This window comes from Orycteropus afer, unplaced genomic scaffold (genome assembly GCF_000298275.1).
Source record: "Orycteropus afer afer isolate SDZICR_OR568_19922 unplaced genomic scaffold, OryAfe1.0 scaffold00168, whole genome shotgun sequence".
Lineage (NCBI taxonomy): Eukaryota > Metazoa > Chordata > Mammalia > Tubulidentata > Orycteropodidae > Orycteropus > Orycteropus afer.
In genome coordinates, this window is record NW_006921755.1 from 1,767,492 (window position 1) to 1,787,113 (window position 19,622).

Sequence of the window (19,622 nt, forward strand, 5' to 3'; positions counted from 1 at the left end):
AAAATTGATGGTTTGATCCCACCAGCTACTTTGCAAGGGGAAGATGTGGCAGTTGGCTTCCATAAAAATTTACAGCCTTAGAGGGCAGTTCTACTCTGTCCTATAGAGTTGCTATGAGTTGGAATCAACTCGATGGCAATGGATAGTATTGTACAAAAAAAAAAAAAAAAAAACACTAAAATTATTAGAAGGCTGGTGGTTCAAACCCATCAGCCACTCCTTAGAAGGAAAGTGGGGAAATCTAGTTCCATAGTGATACTGCCTCAGAAACCCAAGGAGGGGTCACTATGAGTTGGGTCCAACTCAATGGCACACAACAACAACAACAAAAAAAATTATTTGTGGAAATGGAGGGTGCTCAACCATACAAGGAAATCAAAAAATCTAAATTGGGCTTAATTTGTTGATATAAGTAAATGTCAAATGTATTGTTTGTGCAGCTAGGAGAGATCATTTGCTGGTTTCGTTGATGTTATTCTGAATCCAAAGCTATTCCATTTTAAAGGACACAGACATGCTAGAAATTCCTTTGGCATGGTATGAAGGTAGAAATAAGATTAATGAACAAGATACCCTGTCAAGGAGTGAGGAGGAAACAAAAGTTAGAGAAACTGGAATTCCATCATCCAGAACTTTGATGGTTGGACTCTCTCTACCTGCACTTAGAAGTGGTTCATTCTAATGACAACATATGAGGCTTCTACAGAAACACTAAAGTTGTATGGTTCCTGTGCTATCAAGATTTCCTTCAAAGCTGAAACTCCCCAGTATCATTTCTATAAACTTGCTTTTCTCATAAGTTGGTAGGAGTTGGTTTCTGCTGCTTATAACCAAAGAATCCTAACAAATACAATGTTCTTTCTCATTCTACTCTGAGCATTCCTTAAACGTCCTAGACTCTCTTCTTCTCCACAGTGTATACTTACCTGAAAAGTTTTCATCCACTCCAATAACTTTAGTCATCATCAATATACTGAAGATCCACAGACATAGTGATGATGATTCACAAATATCTATCTCTATGTCAGATAGATAACTCTCCCACAGGAACTTCAAATTCAGTCTACATAAAAGTGAACTCAACTTTCCTTACAAATTTCACCTTTCTATATTTTCTATTGGGAGCTCTGGTAGTGTAGTGCCTAAGGCACTTGACTGCTAACCAGAAGGCTGGCAGTTCACACCCACCAGTCACTCCTCGGAAGGAAGATGAGACAATCTACTTCCGTACTGATACTGCCTTGGAAACCAAAGGAGGGGTCACTATGAGTTGGTTCCAACTCAACGGCACATAACAACAACAACAACATATTTTCTATCAATGAATGGTACCACCATCTTCCCCATTTTTCATACCACAAGCTAGTGAGTCTTGATCTAACTCTTCTGTTTTTGACTCCATTTTGACTCCCAACAGTCAATTAATAATGTTCTTTCCATTTCCCTTATTATATTCTTAAAACTATCTTTTCTATATATTTCATATTCTTATAGTAACTATCTTTGTTGATTTATTCCTTCCTATGTGGTTCTATGGTGGCGTAGTGCTTAAGGCATTTGACTGCTAACCAGAGGGCTGAAGGTTCAAACCCATCAAGCCACTCCTTGGAAAGAAGACTGTAGAGATACCTCCTGGGAAACCTAAGGAGGGGTCACTATGAGTCAGATTCAACTCAACAGGAGTGAGTTTGTTTTTTTTAAAAAATGTGGTTCCTACTTCCAATATTTTCTACCCTAAAAAAAAAAGAAAAAGAAAAACTCCATATTGCAAACAGAATAGTCTTTCTAAATAAAAAATATGTTCTTGTCATTTTCTCATATACACTGTTTCAATGTTTCTCCATTGCCCTTGGGAAGAAGTCCAAATTCGCCCATTTCTCTTTACAATACACTCTAGTCAGCCACATTAAACATCTGCAGTCTAGGATGATGCCATAATTCTAGCACCTATAGGCCTTTGTTCCCCTATTCCCTTTAATGACTATTCCAACCCCTTTCCCATTGCTAACTTCTACTCATCTTTCAGATCTCAAATTAGATATCACCCCCAAGATAAGCAGTTTCTAAACCTCCTAGATCTGTGATGTCCAATGACAGCCATCAGCCATACATAGGTATTAAGCACTAGAAATGTAGCTTGTCTGAACTGAGATGTACTGTAAGAATAAAATACACAATAGATTTTGAAGGCTTAGTATGAAAACAAGAAAGTAAACTGTCTTATTAGTAATTTTTATATTGGTTGCATGTGAAATAATATTTTTAATATATTGGATTAATTCAAATATATTATTGAAGTTAACATCACCTGTTCATTTTCACATTTTTAAGTGGCTGGAAAATATTTTAAATTAATGTGGCTTACCAAAAAACCAAAAACCAAACTCACTGCCCTCAAGTCCAATCTGACTCATAGAGAACCCTCCTTGGGTTTCCAAGGCAGTATCACTATGGAAGCAGATTGCCCAATCTTCCTTCCGAGGAGTAGCTGGTAGGTTTGAACAGCCAGCCTTCTTGATAGCAGTCAAATGCCTTAGGCAACAATCCCTAGACTACATGAAGAGTCCTTTTTTTCAGTAACACACAGTTATTTCTTTAGGAGCTCTGGTAGCATAGTGCCTAAGGCACTTGACTGCTAACCAGAAGGCTGGCGGTTCAAACCCACCAGCCACTCCTCAGAAGGAAGGTTGGGCAATCTACTTCCATAGTGATACTGCCTCAGAAACCCAAGGAGGGGTCACTATGAGTCGCGTTTGACTTGACAGCACATAACAACAACAACAACAACAACATAGTTACTTCTTTAGCAGCATTTATTACTTGTTAAAATTGCTAGTTTGTCTCCTGCACTAGACTGCAAGTACCTCATGGATCAGAAGCTGTCTTGGTCAACACAGTAATTCCAGAGCCAAAGGGGCTACAATAAATATTTGTTGAATGAATAAAGCCTGATCTTTTGATTCCAATCCAAGTCTTGGGAGAATGCAGTATATGGTGGGGGTTAAAGCATTGATTCTGAAGTCTAACTGCCTAGATTTTAATCTTGGCTGTTGGAGTTGCTAGTTGTGTGATTTTTGGCAAGTTACTTTTCTCTGCCTTTTTACTTAACTAAAAATAGATTTTAAAAAAGGGTAGCTGTGAATAGTTGTCAGGGACTGGGATGGGGGCAGGAGAATATACTGGCCATAAAGAGGCACAATGAAACCTTTTGGAGTGAGGGAAATATTTTATATCTTGATTATGGGGAAAAAAAAAAAAAAACAACACCTCACTGCCTTCAAGTGTATTCTGACTCACAGCGACCCTCTTTGAGTTTCCCAGGTGGTAAATCTTTACAGAAGTAGATTGCCCAGTCTTCCTTCTGCAAAGTGTCTGGCGGGCTTTAACTGTCAACCTTCTGGCTAGCAGTGAAATGGCTTAGGCACTACACCACAAAAACCAAACCAAACTCACTGCCCACCAGTCGATCCCTACTCATAGCGACCCCTCCTTGGGTTTCCCAGGCGGTATCTCTACGGAAGTAGATTGCCCAGTCTTCCTTCCGAGGATTATAGTGGTTATTATATATGGATCTTAAAAGTCATAGAACTAAAAAGAGTGAATTTTACTTTGCATTATTTATACCTTAATAATCCTGACATCACCCCCCCAAAAAAGTACCAGTCAAGATTAAATGTATGATGCACATAAAACATTTGGCACAATACCTGCCCAAATAAATACTATATAAATATAAGCAATCATTCTAACAATAATAGAAAAAGGTTAAGTGGTGTAAGGAAAAGCAGAGCAGACTCAGGAACTGTGGTTCTAATCTGGTTCTCTTCATTTATGGACTAGAGGCTGAGCTTATTGTGAAGTTAAATTAGACAACGTATGTCAAGTATATGCAACCTGTAGACCCATACACGGAATAATGTGAGAGAAGGAATTACTCCTAAAACAGCAAAACAAAATCAAAGGACCGCATAAATTGGTCTGTGGGCTGGGAAGCAGTTTCCTAGGTCATTGTCCAAAGTGACTTTCATTAACAGAATGTGATGTATTGTGAAAAGGAACTATGGAAAGGGGTGTGCATCTCTCAGTCCTTAATCCCATTCAAATCTGTATTTGCTCCAGGTCAATTCTGAAGATCATCCAACCGCCCTAAACTAAAAGGAATACCAATGCCAAGAAGAGCTAAATTGGCAGAACAATTTTCAGAACTGGACAGTGAGCTAGGAGTCAGATCACACCACAACTCCATAATAGCCTCTGTTGTGAGAAGTGGGTTAGGTTATTGCCTGGCTGCTTTTTAGATCGAAGTTGTGTCAAGAATCCCCACCCCTGAAGGTATTGCTGACTCTGGCAGGGACCCCAAGTTATCTCATCTGCCAGATCCTCACTATTTGGTGTCTGGGATCCCGCAGCCTGGAGCCAGGTAAAAACAATACTGCACCTGGGCTCTTCTTTGAGAAACATCCTGGATTCAAAGCCCAAAAAGGGTGGCAACCTGGGCCAAAGGTTGAACCCTAATATACCTCCACAGCCACGCGGTGCACTCGCTGAATTCGCGCGCCTCGCGAGTTTTGACAACCATCACATGACAACTGCCACGCACCTGAGGGCAGGGGCCCTTGGGCGCATGGTTCGGATCCCATTGGTTCCCGTTAACATCTGCTGGGACCAGAACGCAAGGAACCTAGGAGTTTTACAGAGCAAGTTTCCTTGCGGGCGAGTTTACTACCCTTGACTCCCGGACTCCTGAAAGTACTCTCCACGCCGGAAGTGTACTAATCCGCAGCACGTGGGGTTGCCAGGGCGCTCTTCATGTGACGGGGCGGGGCCTCAGGAATCCTGTAGCCAATGGTAGACCGAGAGGGCGGTGCCTGTGACGCGCCTGGGGCCTATCCCGGAAGTGGGGCTGAGGTGGGGGCGGGAAAGGGCCGGGAGGCCGGGGTGTGGAAAGTGTGGCGGCCCCGCCCCACATCTTGGAACTGTCGCGGCCGCCACCGCCGCCACCGCCGCCGTCACCACAGCTGTGGGGGACCGGCGCGGGTGCGCAGGCGAAAGGCGCTCTTGCCCCGCTAAAAGGTGAAGACACGGGGAGAAGCTGATGGGACTGGGACTGGAGCGAGGCAGGGCCGGAGAAGGTGGCCGGAACCGAGCCCTTGACCGAGGGAAGGAGGAAGGATGGATGGGGGAACCAAGGCGAGCGCGGGACCTGCCGGGGCTCAGGCCCTTGCGGGGCCGGGTCGGGCCGGGGTGCTGACAGAACAAGGGGTGCCTGAGCGGCCGGGCGGCGGCGCCGCGGGTCGGAGGGCGGGGTGCGCGCTTGCTACCCGAGGGCCAGGTGCTGCGGGCTTGGTCCTATTATCCCTCATCCTTCGCAAGAACGTGCGGCCTGGGCAGGGTCCCTTGCAGAGGGAATCGGGGCGGCGGAGCAGGGCTGGGCCGCGCGGCGCGGGAAGGTCGCCGGCTTCTTCTGCGGTGGGGCGATGGGTGCCGGGACCTGCTGTCCCCAGAACGGGTGAGCACCCGAGGGGGGCATCCCCCACTTCCCAGCGAGCTGCTCTGCGACTTTCTTCCCCACCTCCCCACCAAAGGATGGAAAAGTTTGTAGAGGCCGGAGTTAGAAAGTGCCTCCTAATCTTTGGTGGGCGTTCTGTAAATGCACAACTAATAGACCCATAATACTTGGCACGTAACCTGTCTGAAATGAGCCGTTTCCGTGCCTGCCCGCCCGTTGTTAAAATGTAAATACAAACTTTTTGCGTAGTTCCCTCGAAAAAGCTACCATCTTTCCAGCCCACCATGGCGGATGAAATTGATTTTACTACTGGAGATGCTGGGGCTTCCAGCACTTACCCGATGCAGTGCTCGGCCCTGCGCAAAAACGGCTTCGTGGTGCTCAAAGGACGACCATGCAAAATAGTAGAGATGTCAACTTCCAAAACTGGAAAGCACGGTCATGCCAAGGTAAGTGCCCTTCCAGGTCTGTCTTTGGCTTTAATGTTGGGGTTTTGAGCATATATATTCCATTACAAATAATGAGATTTTCATACCTATAATTTTGTAATAACCTTTTATTTTCTCCACACACAACTACTGTGTCATCAGCCACTACTTTGAATACTGAAAGGCAGCATTACCTTCTTGTGCCCTTATAATTTATATTAACTGGAAATTGAAACTTTCTTGAATGCTAGTGAGGTAAAAGGTCTGTTCAGCAATGGAACCACCAGAACAGAAATAATGAGAATATTCAGGCATTGTGAAGAATGTAACCAGTGTCACTGAACAATTTGTGTACAAATCGTTGAATGGGAAACTAAACAGCTCTGTAAACCTGCACCCAAAACCCAACAAAATGTCATTAAAATATATATTTATCTATTCAGTTTATGGGATCTTTGGTGGCATAGTGCCTAAAGTACTTGACTGCTAACCAGAAGGCTGGTGGTTCAAACCCACCAGCCGCTACTTGGAAGGAAGGTTGGGCAATCTACTTCCATAGTGATACCACCTGGAAAACCCAAGGAGGGTTCGCTATGAGTTGGAGCTGACTCAACGGCAATGGGTTTTTTTTTTTTTTTTTAATTCAGTTTAATGATGAGAAGACCTCTTTCTAACAATTAGTAAGAAACCTAGCTTTGTTTTTCTTATCTACTCTGGTAATTACTGGACTCTCTGATTTGGGGTCTTGATAATGTCATGATACTGTTGTTTACTGCTTCTCAGATCTATGACTTACTTTTTTCTTTTTTAAGAAAGTAAAATGAGATGACCTTGAAAGTAGGGGAAAGGATCTGTCATAATCAGAGTTGGTATTGTGCTCTGGCTTTACATGTATTGAGTGATATACTTGGCAGAGACTGAACAGGTTTGCTGTTCTCCTTCTCTGTTAGGTTCATCTTGTTGGAATTGATATATTCACGGGCAAAAAGTATGAAGATATTTGCCCTTCTACTCACAACATGGATGTTCCAAATATTAAGAGAAATGATTATCAAGTAAGTATTGATTTTCTTTTAGAATGCTGCTTGTTTCTTAAAAGTACATTTATTTTTTACAATCTGTTGTAATTTAAAAAACTGGAGAGTGGCTTTGTAGGTTTTTTTTTTTAACCACAATCATTAGACACTACCCATCTTTAAAAAATGGAGAAATAGTGATATTTCATGCTTGTTCTCAAGGATTATTGCTATTTTGTGACAAAAAAAAAAACCTTGCATTTTTTAAAAGTTGCACACATCGCATTCCTTAGAGCAAGTGACTGCATATTGTGACTGAATAAATCCAATGTTTAATAAAATTGCCATCCTATCTATTACAAAATGGTCCCAAGTTAGATAACTCCACCCCGGATGTTTTATTTCCTGTCACTGATCAAATTTAAGACTCTCAATAAACTATTAGAATTTCTATTCCCACCAAAAATTTTGTATATAATTGTCTGTGAGTCAGACAATTATATACAAAATTATATGTTGATTTTACTACTGGAGATGCTGGGGCTTCCAGCACTTACCCGATACAGTACTCCGCCCTGGTGGTGGTGTTATGTGCCGTCGAGTGGGCCCCGATTCATAGCGACCCCTCCTTGGGTTTCCCAGGCAGTATCACTACGGAAGTAGATTGCCCCATCTTCCTTCCGAGGAGTGGCTGGTGGGTTTGAATCGCCAGCCTTCTGGTTAGCAGTCAAGTGCCTTAGGCATTACGCTACCAGAGCTCCCAGAATTTGGTATTTTTAACTAAGAAAATAAGCTGAAAGCCATGAATATAAGGGTTAAAGTACATGGTCACTGAATATGAAGAAAAAAATAGAAAGCTGTTGTTTATATTTATTCAGTGACTATGCTATAACCTTTTGCTAAATTACAGGTATAAACTTCAAATTTTAGTTTCATTTATACATTTAGATAGGTCTTATTTAATCATAGCTTTTTATTGTTTGGAGTATTGATGATAATCAAATAATTGACCTCATGGGATGAAGAAGCCACATTAATCATAACTAATACCTTGAAAATCTTCGATTTCTATGGTAAGCATACCATATATATATAGAACTCTTTTCTATTCATATTACATAGTGAAAAATATAAGATTTACGCTTAGATTGTTTTATCCATTTTGAACTACTTAGAAAGTTTGTACTTTATATTTTGTATATTTTAAGGTTGCTATGAGCTTTTAAAGAATGTTGTCAAAAACTGCAACTACCCAGCTAATTTTCCTTTACTGTTTTATCCATATGCAAACATTTTTACATTGTTTCAATCATAGTGAATAATTTTATACTTTCACATTCCCATTTATAAATGTTTTCTAGGTTGTTTTGGCATCGGTGCAATTTGCATTGGGTTAGTATAATAACAGCAAGTGGATTATTTTAGTCACGCAGATCTGTGTTTAGATCTAGTGCCGTCTTATACCTACATGACATTGGACAAATTTCTCAACCTCTCTGGGTCTCTGACTTCCCATCTTCAAAAGAGGGGTGATGTTTAAGGATTAAATGAGAAAATGTACTTCCTAAGTACCTTGTAAGTAGGTATCTACCAAAAAGTAGTCCTTTTTTGTTTCTACTATTCCTGGGAGCTCTGGTAGCGAAGTGTCTAGCTCTTGACTGCTAACCAGAAGGCTGGTGGTTCAAACCCACCAGACACTCCTCAGAAGGAAGGTTGGGCAATCTACTTCTGTAGTGACACTGCCTGGGAAACCCAAGGAGGGGTCACTATGAGTTGGGTCCGACTCGACAGCACATAACAACAACAACAATTCCTATATGGGAAGCTCTGGTGGCATAGTGCCTAAGTCATTTGACTGCTAACCACAAGGCTGGTGATTCAAACTCCCAGCCACTCCTCAGAAGGAAGACTAGGCAATCTATTTCCGTAGAGATACCGCCTTAGAAACCCAAGGAGAGGTCGCTATGAGTCAGAACCGACTCGACAGCAGTGAGTTTTATTTCTGTATAAACTTCCACTTAATCATTCTATTATTATTGGGGAACCTAATGTATGCTTGGCATATAGCAGGTGTTTCATAAACATTGCTAAGTGCATATGTGATTATTCAACGTGGCAAGTATATATTACAGCATACGAAGGCTGAGCATAGAATTTTCTTGTGTCAAAAATGGGTTTCTCAGTTTTTATCCCTATAATGTGAGTGCTTTGAATATTTTATGTTAGAATGCTTTGGTTGATTGGGTATTTCAGAAAGATGGGTATCAGTATTTCAGATAATTTGTATTATTGTCAAGTTAGTCAGTCACTGATTCGAGCTCAGAATTTAACATAAAAGAAAAATTTGGTTTGGGTTTTGTTATCGTATAGAACAGGGCCAGGAGGAGAGTAAGGCAAGTGGGGTAAATAAGACCCCTCTTATGAGTCTGGTCCAACTCAATGGCACATAACAACAACAACAACAACTGGGGTCAAAGTTTTAAATGATGACAGAACCAGTAACATTATCAACCATATTGGAGGTTAAGGCAAAAGGAAAAATGAGTAATTCTAATCATGGGATTTTTTTGTGTTAATTTTGATTTTTTAAAATTTTGCATATTTTACACCCAAGATGAGCCTTACTTGTCTCACCCTAGTCCCAGCCTGTGGTATGTGGTTCATGCTCCACAGTGGATAAGAGGAAGACTAGATCTAGGCGGTCCAGGTCTAAATCTTTACTTTGGCACTTACTAGCTCTGTAATCTCTACTGGCAAATTACTTAGTACAAAAACAACAAGAAGGCCACATGTTCTGACCTCCTCTAATCCCACGAGAGGAAGACAGGATTACCAGCAGTAACCCAAGGCCTATTACTTCAAGGCCAGACATGCTGCCTCCCTCCAGCCCTTTCACCAACCGTTCCTCCCAAAGCACCCACCACCTCTCTCCTGGGTTCGATAATTCACTGCAGTGGCCACACAGAACTCACAGATTATGGGGTTTATTAGGGAAGCACCAGGCTACAACTCAAGTTCAGGAAGAACGCTCAGTCTCTCTCCCAGCCCAATGTCCCTCAGCCAACAGTCTCTCACAGTCTCTTTCCCAGCAGTGCTGGTCCCTCAGTGTCTCACTCAGCAATGCGTGTCTCTCGCATCTCTTTCCTAGCAGCACGTGTCTCTTTCAGCAGCACGTCTTCCTCCACCAGCAGTCAGAGCAAGTTCTGCCTCCAGGAGGCCTCCTTTTGAGCCTGGAAGGGTGGTCAAACTAGCCAATCACAGCATCAGAACTCTAAGCACGTGAGAGAGAGTGGGAACTTCCCAGAACATTGTATTGTGCCACGCCCAACAGAAATAACCCAGGTGGGCGACTTTAAAATCAGGATCTCCTCCGTAGCTAATAGCAATTCCCACCTTAGAGTTTACAAAGACTTACGGGTAGAAAAGCCACACTAAGTAATTTACTACACCGCACTTAGCCTTTCTCTTGCCTCTGTTTCTTTATTTATAAAATGGGGGTGAGAATATTAAACTCTTCATGGGATGACTGTGAGGTTTAATTAGTTAATGCTTAGAGCAATACCTGGCAGAGAAAGGTACTTGATGGTCACGTGCTCTTCAGTATCAAGTCAGCACAGAATGCTCACTCTGTTCGTTTTAAAAAGTTCTGGGAGTCTTTTCAGTTGCCTTTAATGTACTATAGTGGTCTTTACTCACCTATCCAAGTGTTTTGGTTAAATTCCTACTTCTCAGCTACATGTAGTCCTTTGTATTTTGCTGTATTCATTTTTGCAGTTGGATAAAATGAAATGTTTACCTGTTCATTATAATAAAAAGGAACCCTCTGTTTAAGGAAATAAATGTATTAAATATTTACATTCTTAATTTTTATGTGTTTTAAAATAAATTCAGGATGAAAGAAAAATTGTCTCCTGACTCTTTCATTCCAAGATGTAACTCAGATTAGAATTGCTAGTTTCTGTTACTTTTCTCCATAGTAGGGATGGTTGCCAGGGCTCAGTGATGGCGTAAAACACAGTGCATCCAGACACCTTTGGGAATCCTAAACTCTTAAATATAAAAATGTCTGTTCAGACTCCCAATGTTCTCTTGAATCATACTTCATTAAAGAAGTCTGTATTCCTATGTACCATACCATAACTTAAAAGCCTTTTATGCATTCACTGAAGTTTTCTCTGTCATTTGAAGACTATTTTCCACAGGACAGACTAGAGTATATATTGTGGATCTTAATTATTGCTGAATTGCCAAAACTATGAATTTTACGTCTTAGTATATCTTTCATGTAAATAGTATGCCTTTTGAATGTTGGGGTATGTGTGTTGACTTTTATTTTTTCCAACTTTAAAATAATGCAACAAAAAGAATTAATGATGCTATAAATTCCTTATACTTATGTTATTCTAATAAATTTTACCTGTTCTATGGAACCTTGTATTCTCAGATAGAAAGTCTTTCTTTGGAATAGGAAACCTCTGAACGAGCAGAGAGCCCAGTATTGCAGAGACAAGCAGCAAACTGTACAGGGTTATTAGGGGTAATAGTAAGGGGAACCACCCCCTTTGGTTCTCATACCTGTGTATTCTACTTGTGAAGAAACAGCATCATATATTGGAATATATTGGGACCTGTGAAGCAGTGACCTATCCCTACATAATGTCATCTGCACAGCACGCACTGCCACAGAGTCAGATCCTACTCAAAGCAACCCCTCCTTGGGTATCCAAAGCAGTATCACTACAGAAGTAGATTGCCCAACCTTCCTTCCGAGGAGTGGCTGGTGGGTTTGAACTGCCAACCTTCTGGTTAGCAGTTAAATGCCTTAGGCACTATGCCACCAGAGCTCCCATAATGTCATCTGTTGTTGTTATGTGCCGTTGAGTTGGACCCAACTCATAGCGACCCTCCTTGGGTTTCTAAGGCAGTATCACTACAGAAGTAGATTGTTCCTTCTTCCTTCCAAGGAGTGGCTGGTGGGTTTGAACCGCCAGCCTTCTGGTTAGCAGTCAAGTGCCTTAGGCACTACGCTACCATCTAGGAGGTGACAAAACTGAGTCTTTACTAGGCCAGTCCACACAGGCAAGCTGTTTGGGGATGATGAGATACATAGACCATGAATTCTCTAGCCATTGCCTGTTGGCACATTGTTTTGCCTATGAAATAAGTTTTCAGAAGTGATGCTGTGTGAGATACACTGTGACAGGAATGAGGCACTCGCTAAGCCTGTGGATGGGGTTTTCAGAGAAGCACTATGAGCAGGAAGGGCAAATCCATAAGTAGAGTAAGAATCTACTGCAGTAAGTGCAAATCTCTCTTTTCCCTGATAGAAGGAGTTCATTATTATCATGTGGCTGGCTGTTCCCTTTGTGGAATGGTGCCCTTTCAGGAGTTGCATTGGTTTCTACTGTAAAGTGTTCAGGCTATGGTCAGATCGACCTTGGTGAGAGAAAATCTGTATTGTAGAGCCCATTTAGCTACGACCACTGTGTTCAGGAGCCCATTGAGCAAGGACTGGGAGGCTACCAAAAAAAGGCTAAATGATTCTCTGTTTGGAGATGTCTGTCCATATACCACTTCCTTCAACCTCACTGTCAGCAATTTCTCTTTTTCTTTCAGTGTTCTTGACCTTCCAGTCATACTCTTAGCCATTACTCTTAGCCATTGCTCATTATCAGTGATTCTCTTCTTCCAGGTCATGTTTGATGTTCTATCCCTCCCATCTCCCCTATTTTTGAGAACCATCTCATGGTTATACCATGCATAACCATCTAGAAACCATTCTGAATTTTCTCTTCCTCAGTCAACTGGTCATAGGGAACTCCCCATGAAGCCATTGGTATGGATCGAAAGATCCCCAAGTAAATTTATAAACCCCTAAAAACAACAAGACACAGAATTGCATATATGGTATGATTTCCTTTACTTGAAAGTTCAAGTTAATTCAAAGATACTTTTTTCTTAAAAAGCAAGAAATGTCAATGTGGCAGGACAAGGTGCTTTTTGAGTCTGAGCCATTTCTTGGACAACTAGTTTGTGCTTTGAGGATGTGCTCGAAGTGATCCTGTATATGCTTCTCTCACTTGTGATAAGAGTGCTGCTCTGTATGCTCAAATTCATGGCTTGGTGGATCAGATAACACCCCAGTTCATGATAGTGTGGTTTGCTTAGATTTATAATAATAGTGATCTAATAATGATCAAACATTCAGTCTCGTCCAAGGAACAGCAGCTCTAAAAAAGCAGGTTGAGGGTGCTAGGGGAAGAGCACAAGGAAGAAGTACAAAGAATTAGGCCTTACCTAGAGAAGCCTGGCTGTTTTGAAGTGGATAGAGAAACAAAAATTAAATTCAGACACAAGGGTTAAGAAGGTACCTGTGGTGCTAATACGCCTTCTCCAGCCTTCTGTTATGTACCAATAATACAAACACAGGCCAGAAATTTCTCTAATTCCTTTCTTATTCTGACTACATTTTGGAGAACCTGCAGCTCCATGGCAGGTGTGTCACTTCCTCTCCCTCCCCCTTTCCTTTCAGGTCATGCTTTCTGTAGCTCCCTGTGCCTCTCAGCATTTAGTGGTTACAGTGCTCTTTCTGGAATACAGAGATACCATACTTTTTTTTTCCCCCCATTATGGCAAGTTTCAAAATATAATGAATCCCGCATACTCATCACCTGGCTTCAACGGTTACTAGTATGTGACCAATCTTATTACATTCTGTACTCCCACCACCTATTTTTTCTTCCTTTACTCTCTACCTCTTGATTATTTTGAAGCTAATCACACATATTATGTCATTTCATCTGCAGGTGCTTTTTGTCCATTTCTAAAAGAGAGTACTCTAAAAATCAAAATCAAAAAGTTGTTTTTCAGTGCCATTGAGTCAGGTACAATTCATAGCAATCCTGTGTTCAACAGAATGAATCATCGCCCGGTCCTATACCATCCTCATAGTCATTTCTGTGTTTGAGCCCATTGTTGCAGCCACTGTGTCAATCCATCTCATTGAAGGTTTCCTCTTTTTCACTGACCCTGTACTTCACCAAGCATGATGTCCTTCTCCAGGGACTGATCCCTTCTGACAACATGTCCAAAGTATGTGAGACAAAGTCTAACTACTCTTACATCTAAGGAGCAGTATCACACCTAAAAATTAATAATGCTTTAATATCAAATATCCAATTAGTATTTATATTTTAATTGTTTTATTATTTATTTTGCTTTGTTTGGGTATGATGGTAGTTGTTTTTGTTTTATTGTTGTTGTTGTTGTTGTTGTTTGCCGTCGAGTCAGCCCCGACTCATAGCGACCCCTCCTTGGGTTTCCGAGGCAGTATCACTACGGAAGTAGGATTGCCCAACCTTCCTTCCGAGGAGTGGCTGGTGGGTTTGAACCGCCAGCCTTCTGGTGAGCAGTCAAGTGCCTTAGGCACTATGCTACCATGTAAATCAAGGCCTAAGTAAGGTCTACACATTGAAATTGATTGGTTTCTCTCTTAAATCTGTTCAGCTTCCACCCTCCCTCTTTCCCTTTCCCATATTCATTCTCTTTCTCTCTTATTCTCTCTCACTCACTTGCTTACTCACTTTGTTTTCCAATTTTTTGGTAAAGAAACTGGATAATTCTATAAACTTTCTGTATTTTATATATTACATTTATAATATATACTTTTGTGGATTTTGCTGATTGTGTTTCCTTGTTAATTGGTATGTTCCTCTTCCCTTGCACATCAGGATCCCTTACATCCTGAAAATTAGTAATTAGATGTAGATATTTGGTCAGATTCAGTTTAGATTTTTATTTTCTTCTTCTTTTTTTTTTTTTAAACAAGACTGAGCCATAGGTGATGTTCTATGCAAAAATCAAATAAATAAGTCTGTTTGTTTCTCTCTTTGTGACATTAGATTTCTGATTATTGCTTCAATCCATTAATCTATTAGGAGAGGGATGATTAGTGATGTGTCATTTTTTTTTAAGCCAGAGCAATTCTATAAACAGAAACTTCCATTATTTTTTTATTTCACCCCATTGTATAGTATGAGTGTGTGTGTATTTCATTAATAAGAATTAATGCTTCATAAATCTTCACCCAAATCACAATAAATAAATAAATAAAAATAAAGAATTAATGCTTCGTTCTTTCCCTTTAATTACCACTTTTCAAAGTGAGTTCTTTCCCAGCATATACTGAAAATAAACATTGTTTTTTCTCTTTGAACTTGGCATTTAAACATACGTGTTTCAATCCATTGTAGTGATTATCCTTAACTATTCGAAAGTTACTCTTTGACCAGTGAGTGCTTATTCAGGTTAGTTCCTGTGTTCTTTTGAAATGGTCCAAGTTGTCTTTGATAGCATCCTTGCTTTCTAGTATAACATCTACTTCCAGTGCATTTTGTATCCTTCCTGCCCTTTACCTGGAATTATCCATTTTCCAAAGAGCTGTAGAATCTATTAGTAGGAAATAATAGATGCTACATTCTGGTACTGCTATTTTTTGGTTATAATAATATTTCATGTGTCAGTCAGCAGCATGGTAGTATACCATCTCCTGCCTCCCACCTTTACTCCAGATTTTCTGACCCTGCTCTCTCTCATCTCATCTCTCATCACTACCCCCACCAAAAAAAATTGTTCAAAAGCATCTCAAAGTTACCAGATAAGTACGGTGTTTAAAGGTGACTAAGCAGAAGAAAATATTTAGAATTGGCTACTGTGACTGTCTTCTCACCATTGCTTCCTTCCAACTCTGTAAATCAGAGGGGGCTTTGAGAGAAGATGGAAAAAACTGCCCAAAAACATGCTTGAGACTTAACAATGACAAAGTTGGCTTTTTAAAGATTGCAGATTATAGAGGAAAAAAGGGCACCTTTCACCAAAAGAACCAAACCCATTGCCGTTGAGTCAGTTCTGAACCTTGATGGTACAGTGGTTCAAACCCACCAATTGTTCTGCTGGAGAAAGATGAGGCAGTCTGCCTTGATAAAGATTGTTGTTGTTATGTGCCATCAAGTCGGACCCAACTCATAGCTACCCCTCCTTGGGTTGCCAAGGCATTATCACTACAGAAGTAGATTGCCCAACCTTCATTCCAAGGAATGGCTGGTGGGTTTGAACCACTAGCCTTCTGGTTAGCAGTCAAGTGCCTTAGACACCATGCTACCAGAGCTCCTTCATAAAGATTAAAGCCTTGGAAACCCTGGGGGTAGTTCTACCCTGTCCTATATGGTCACTATGAAGTGAATGAGGGTACCTTTAGAGTAGAAAATTCTGACACATACCACTTCAGCCAAGTAATCAAGATTAACTTCACCAGTAATAGGACAAATTGATACCATTTGCCTCCTGATGTGTTACTCTGAGGAAACATAATTTATGTAGTATTCTTGCTAAAAATGCATTACCTGAATCATGAGGAAACAGACAAACCCAAACTGAGGAACCCTGTACAAAACAGTGAACCTCTACTCTTCAAGAATGTCATGGCATGAAAGACAAAGGGTAAGAACTGTTCCAGATTAAGAGAGATGAGCTACGTATATATATACATACATATATGTTGTCATGTGCCATCAATTCTGACTAATAGTGACTCCACGTGATACAGTAAAATTGCCCCACTGGATTTCATAGGCTGTAATCTTTATGTGAGCAGACCACCAGGTCTTAATCCTGTGGAGTGGCTGGTGGGTTCGGTTACCAGCCAAGCACTTAACCACTGCACCACCAGAGTTCCACATGTTGTTGTTGTTGTTATGTGCCATGGAGTCAGACCTGACTCATAGCAACCCCTCCTTGGGTTTCCGAGGCAGTATTGCTACAGAAGTAGATTGCCCAACCTTCCTTCCAAGGAGTGGCTGGTGGGTTTGAACCGCCAGCATTCTTCTCCACATATATATGTATATATGTATGTAGGTGTGTGTGTGTGTGTGTGTGTGTGTGTGTGTGTGGATATCTAGATATGTATATATAGAAAGAGGAAAAGCATGTGTGGGTAAATGTTACCAATGGGTAAATTTAGGTGAAGATACAGGATTTCAGTGCATTATTGGTTCAACTTTCCTGTAAATCATTTTTTTTTAATTAAAGAATTTTAAAAGAACAGATTATTATTTTTTATAGCTTAGTTTATTTTTTAGTACTTCCATTTTTATTTCATATAGAAATTTATTTTAATATGTTTAATGTTTGTATTAGATTTTTAATATGTACACATTTTTCCATTTGAAATGATTTATATATTTCATTTCAGTTTATGAATTTTTAATTCTTATAAAATACCATCATTATATAAATAAAAATACTAGTGTTATTTGGCTCCTATGTTTCAGTCACTAATGGCAGTAAGAACCTTTAACTCTTGAGATAGACAAATTTTTCTTGATGGAATAGCTTAAAAAGTAGAAGTCAGAAAGATCTGTCTTGTAAGCATTTCTACCTCAGCCTACTTGCTCCCCACCGTTCACGAACCACCCTACAAATGTTTGAGTGAGTAAAAGATTAATTCAAGGTGGTTGTTGCTTTGTATAAAGGATTTTTTTTTTTTTTTTTTGTGGCTGTTTTGGGGATAGAAGATGGTATGCAAAAACTCAGATATCCTGTGTTAGGTGGAATTTCTGTGGGGAGCTTTCGACAGATTTAATACTGCCAAAGTGGGGAACTCTGAAACTCTTAACTCTACAGCATCAAAGTGGTACATGTAAATGTTAGAGGCTGATAGTCTTGGGCTGGGGCGGGGGTGCTGATAATCTGAATGATTGCCTTTTATAACACCTGTTGGCGTTCTAGTCAAAATGACAGTATATATGCCTTTAGAATAAATGAATAGGGTGTTGACTGTTTTTTCATGCCTCAATACTAGAAATTTGTTTATATCAAAACTGTACCTTTTTCCAAATTAAGTTGATGACTGAGTTTAGTTTATTAATGTTTTCAACAAGCTAGTATTTTGTCTAAGGGGCTCTGCTGGTGTAGTGGTTAAAGCACTTGGCTGCTACCCAAAGTCAGTGATTTGAACCTACCAGCCACTCTGCAGAGAAAGATGAGGCAGCTTCTGTAAAGATCTTACAGCCTTGGAAATGCAGTGGGGGTCACTATGAGTTGGAATCGACTCGATGGCAGTGAGTTTTGAGTTTAAAGTGTTTTTCTAAGAAAAGAAAATCTAGTGTTGCTAGCAGTGAGTTAGAAACCCAAAATTTTCCGTTTAATTTGTTCATATTAAATTAAAAAGCACATTGTAATAGGAAAAACTGAAAATGACTCTTATGCCCATTCATGGGAAAATGGTTAAATCAATTACAATATATCCATGTAGTTGTATAATGATTTAAAAGACTAAGGTAAGTCCTCGGAAGGAAGGTTGGGCAATCCTACTTCCGTAGTGATACTGCCTCGGAAACCCAAGGAGGGGTCGCTATGAGTCGGGTTTGACTTGATGGCACAAAACAACAACAACAACAACAAAAAGGTAAGTCCATATTTTCTGATTTGGAAAGATTACCAAGACATGTATTATTAAGTCAGTAAAGCAACTTGCTGAAAAATGCATCTGTTTTTTTAAAAAGCAGTTATTTTTGCATTGTATGCATAATGTTGTAAATGCTTCAGGATATACTCTAAAGAAGTCTGGCTTGTTTAATAATACAGAGATGGGGGTGTAAAGAGAAGTGAACTTACATTTCTATACATATTTTATACTTTTATATTTTTAAAACATCAGTGATATATCAATATATTACTGTGTAGTTACACAAATTAGCATGAATTATAATTTATGTAAATATTACAAAGGAGTAAATATAATCTAATCAGTGCAAATGATATAATTTTTTTTAATAGCTGATATGCATTCAGGATGGTTACCTTTCCCTGCTGACAGAAACTGGTGAAGTTCGTGAGGATCTTAAGTTGCCAGAAGGTGAACTAGGCAAGGAGATAGAAGGAAAATACAATGCAGGTGAAGATGTTCAGGTAAAAACCTATAAGACAGTTTTTTCCGTGAAGCTCTCAGACCCCGTTACCGAAGAAAGTGTCAAAGCTCAATTATTGTGACAGAGGCACTATGAATCCCAAATTTGCTTTGAAGATCTGCAGCTCAGTGATTTTTGAAGATGACCAAAGGAATGCTGTGAGGGTGCCAAGGAGTAAAGGAGACTGACTATTTTTATAACTTTTAAAAGTGTAACAGCTAATTAGTGTCTAAACATTTGTAACTCTTATGCTCTCTGAGAATTTTTACTTTAGAAAACAAATGGAAGTAGATTATTTGGTCCTAGAGGACCCCTTTCCAGAGTTGATATGTACAGAATATCGTCAAATATATAGTAATGATGGATTAAATGCATTTGATATTTATATATGTATTATCTTCTGAGTAACATTTTGTCTGCATTTTTCCTTCCAGGTGTCTGTTATGTGTGCAATGAGTGAAGAATATGCTGTAGCCATAAAGCCCTGCAAATAAATGGCATCACCAGAAATGAGCAAACTGTTTAGATCTGAATCTACTGCAGATCTGAAGTTGGGTTCCAAGTTGTCACCAAAGCTATGGCCTTCATAAGCAACCTCATTTCTTTTTAATTGTTTTGAAATTGTGCTGGGTTGATTTTGCAGGGAATTGGCAGTTTAAAAAAACAATCAAGATGTATAATTCTGTTTTTTAATGTTGTAGAT

The 19,622-nt window shown here is 40.0% G+C and overlaps 1 protein-coding gene across 1 annotated transcript; it reads left to right on the forward strand.

Annotated features, from left to right (window-relative positions):
* Positions 1 to 5,793: 5,793 nt before the first annotated feature.
* Positions 5,794 to 19,413, forward strand: EIF5A2 (eukaryotic translation initiation factor 5A2). Its single transcript, XM_007946620.2, has 4 exons — positions 5,794 to 5,958; positions 6,888 to 6,992; positions 18,789 to 18,920; positions 19,354 to 19,413. The coding sequence occupies exons 1-4, from the start codon at positions 5,794 to 5,796 to the stop codon at positions 19,411 to 19,413; spliced, it is 462 nt and encodes a 153-aa protein (XP_007944811.1).
* Positions 19,414 to 19,622: the final 209 nt, after the last annotated feature.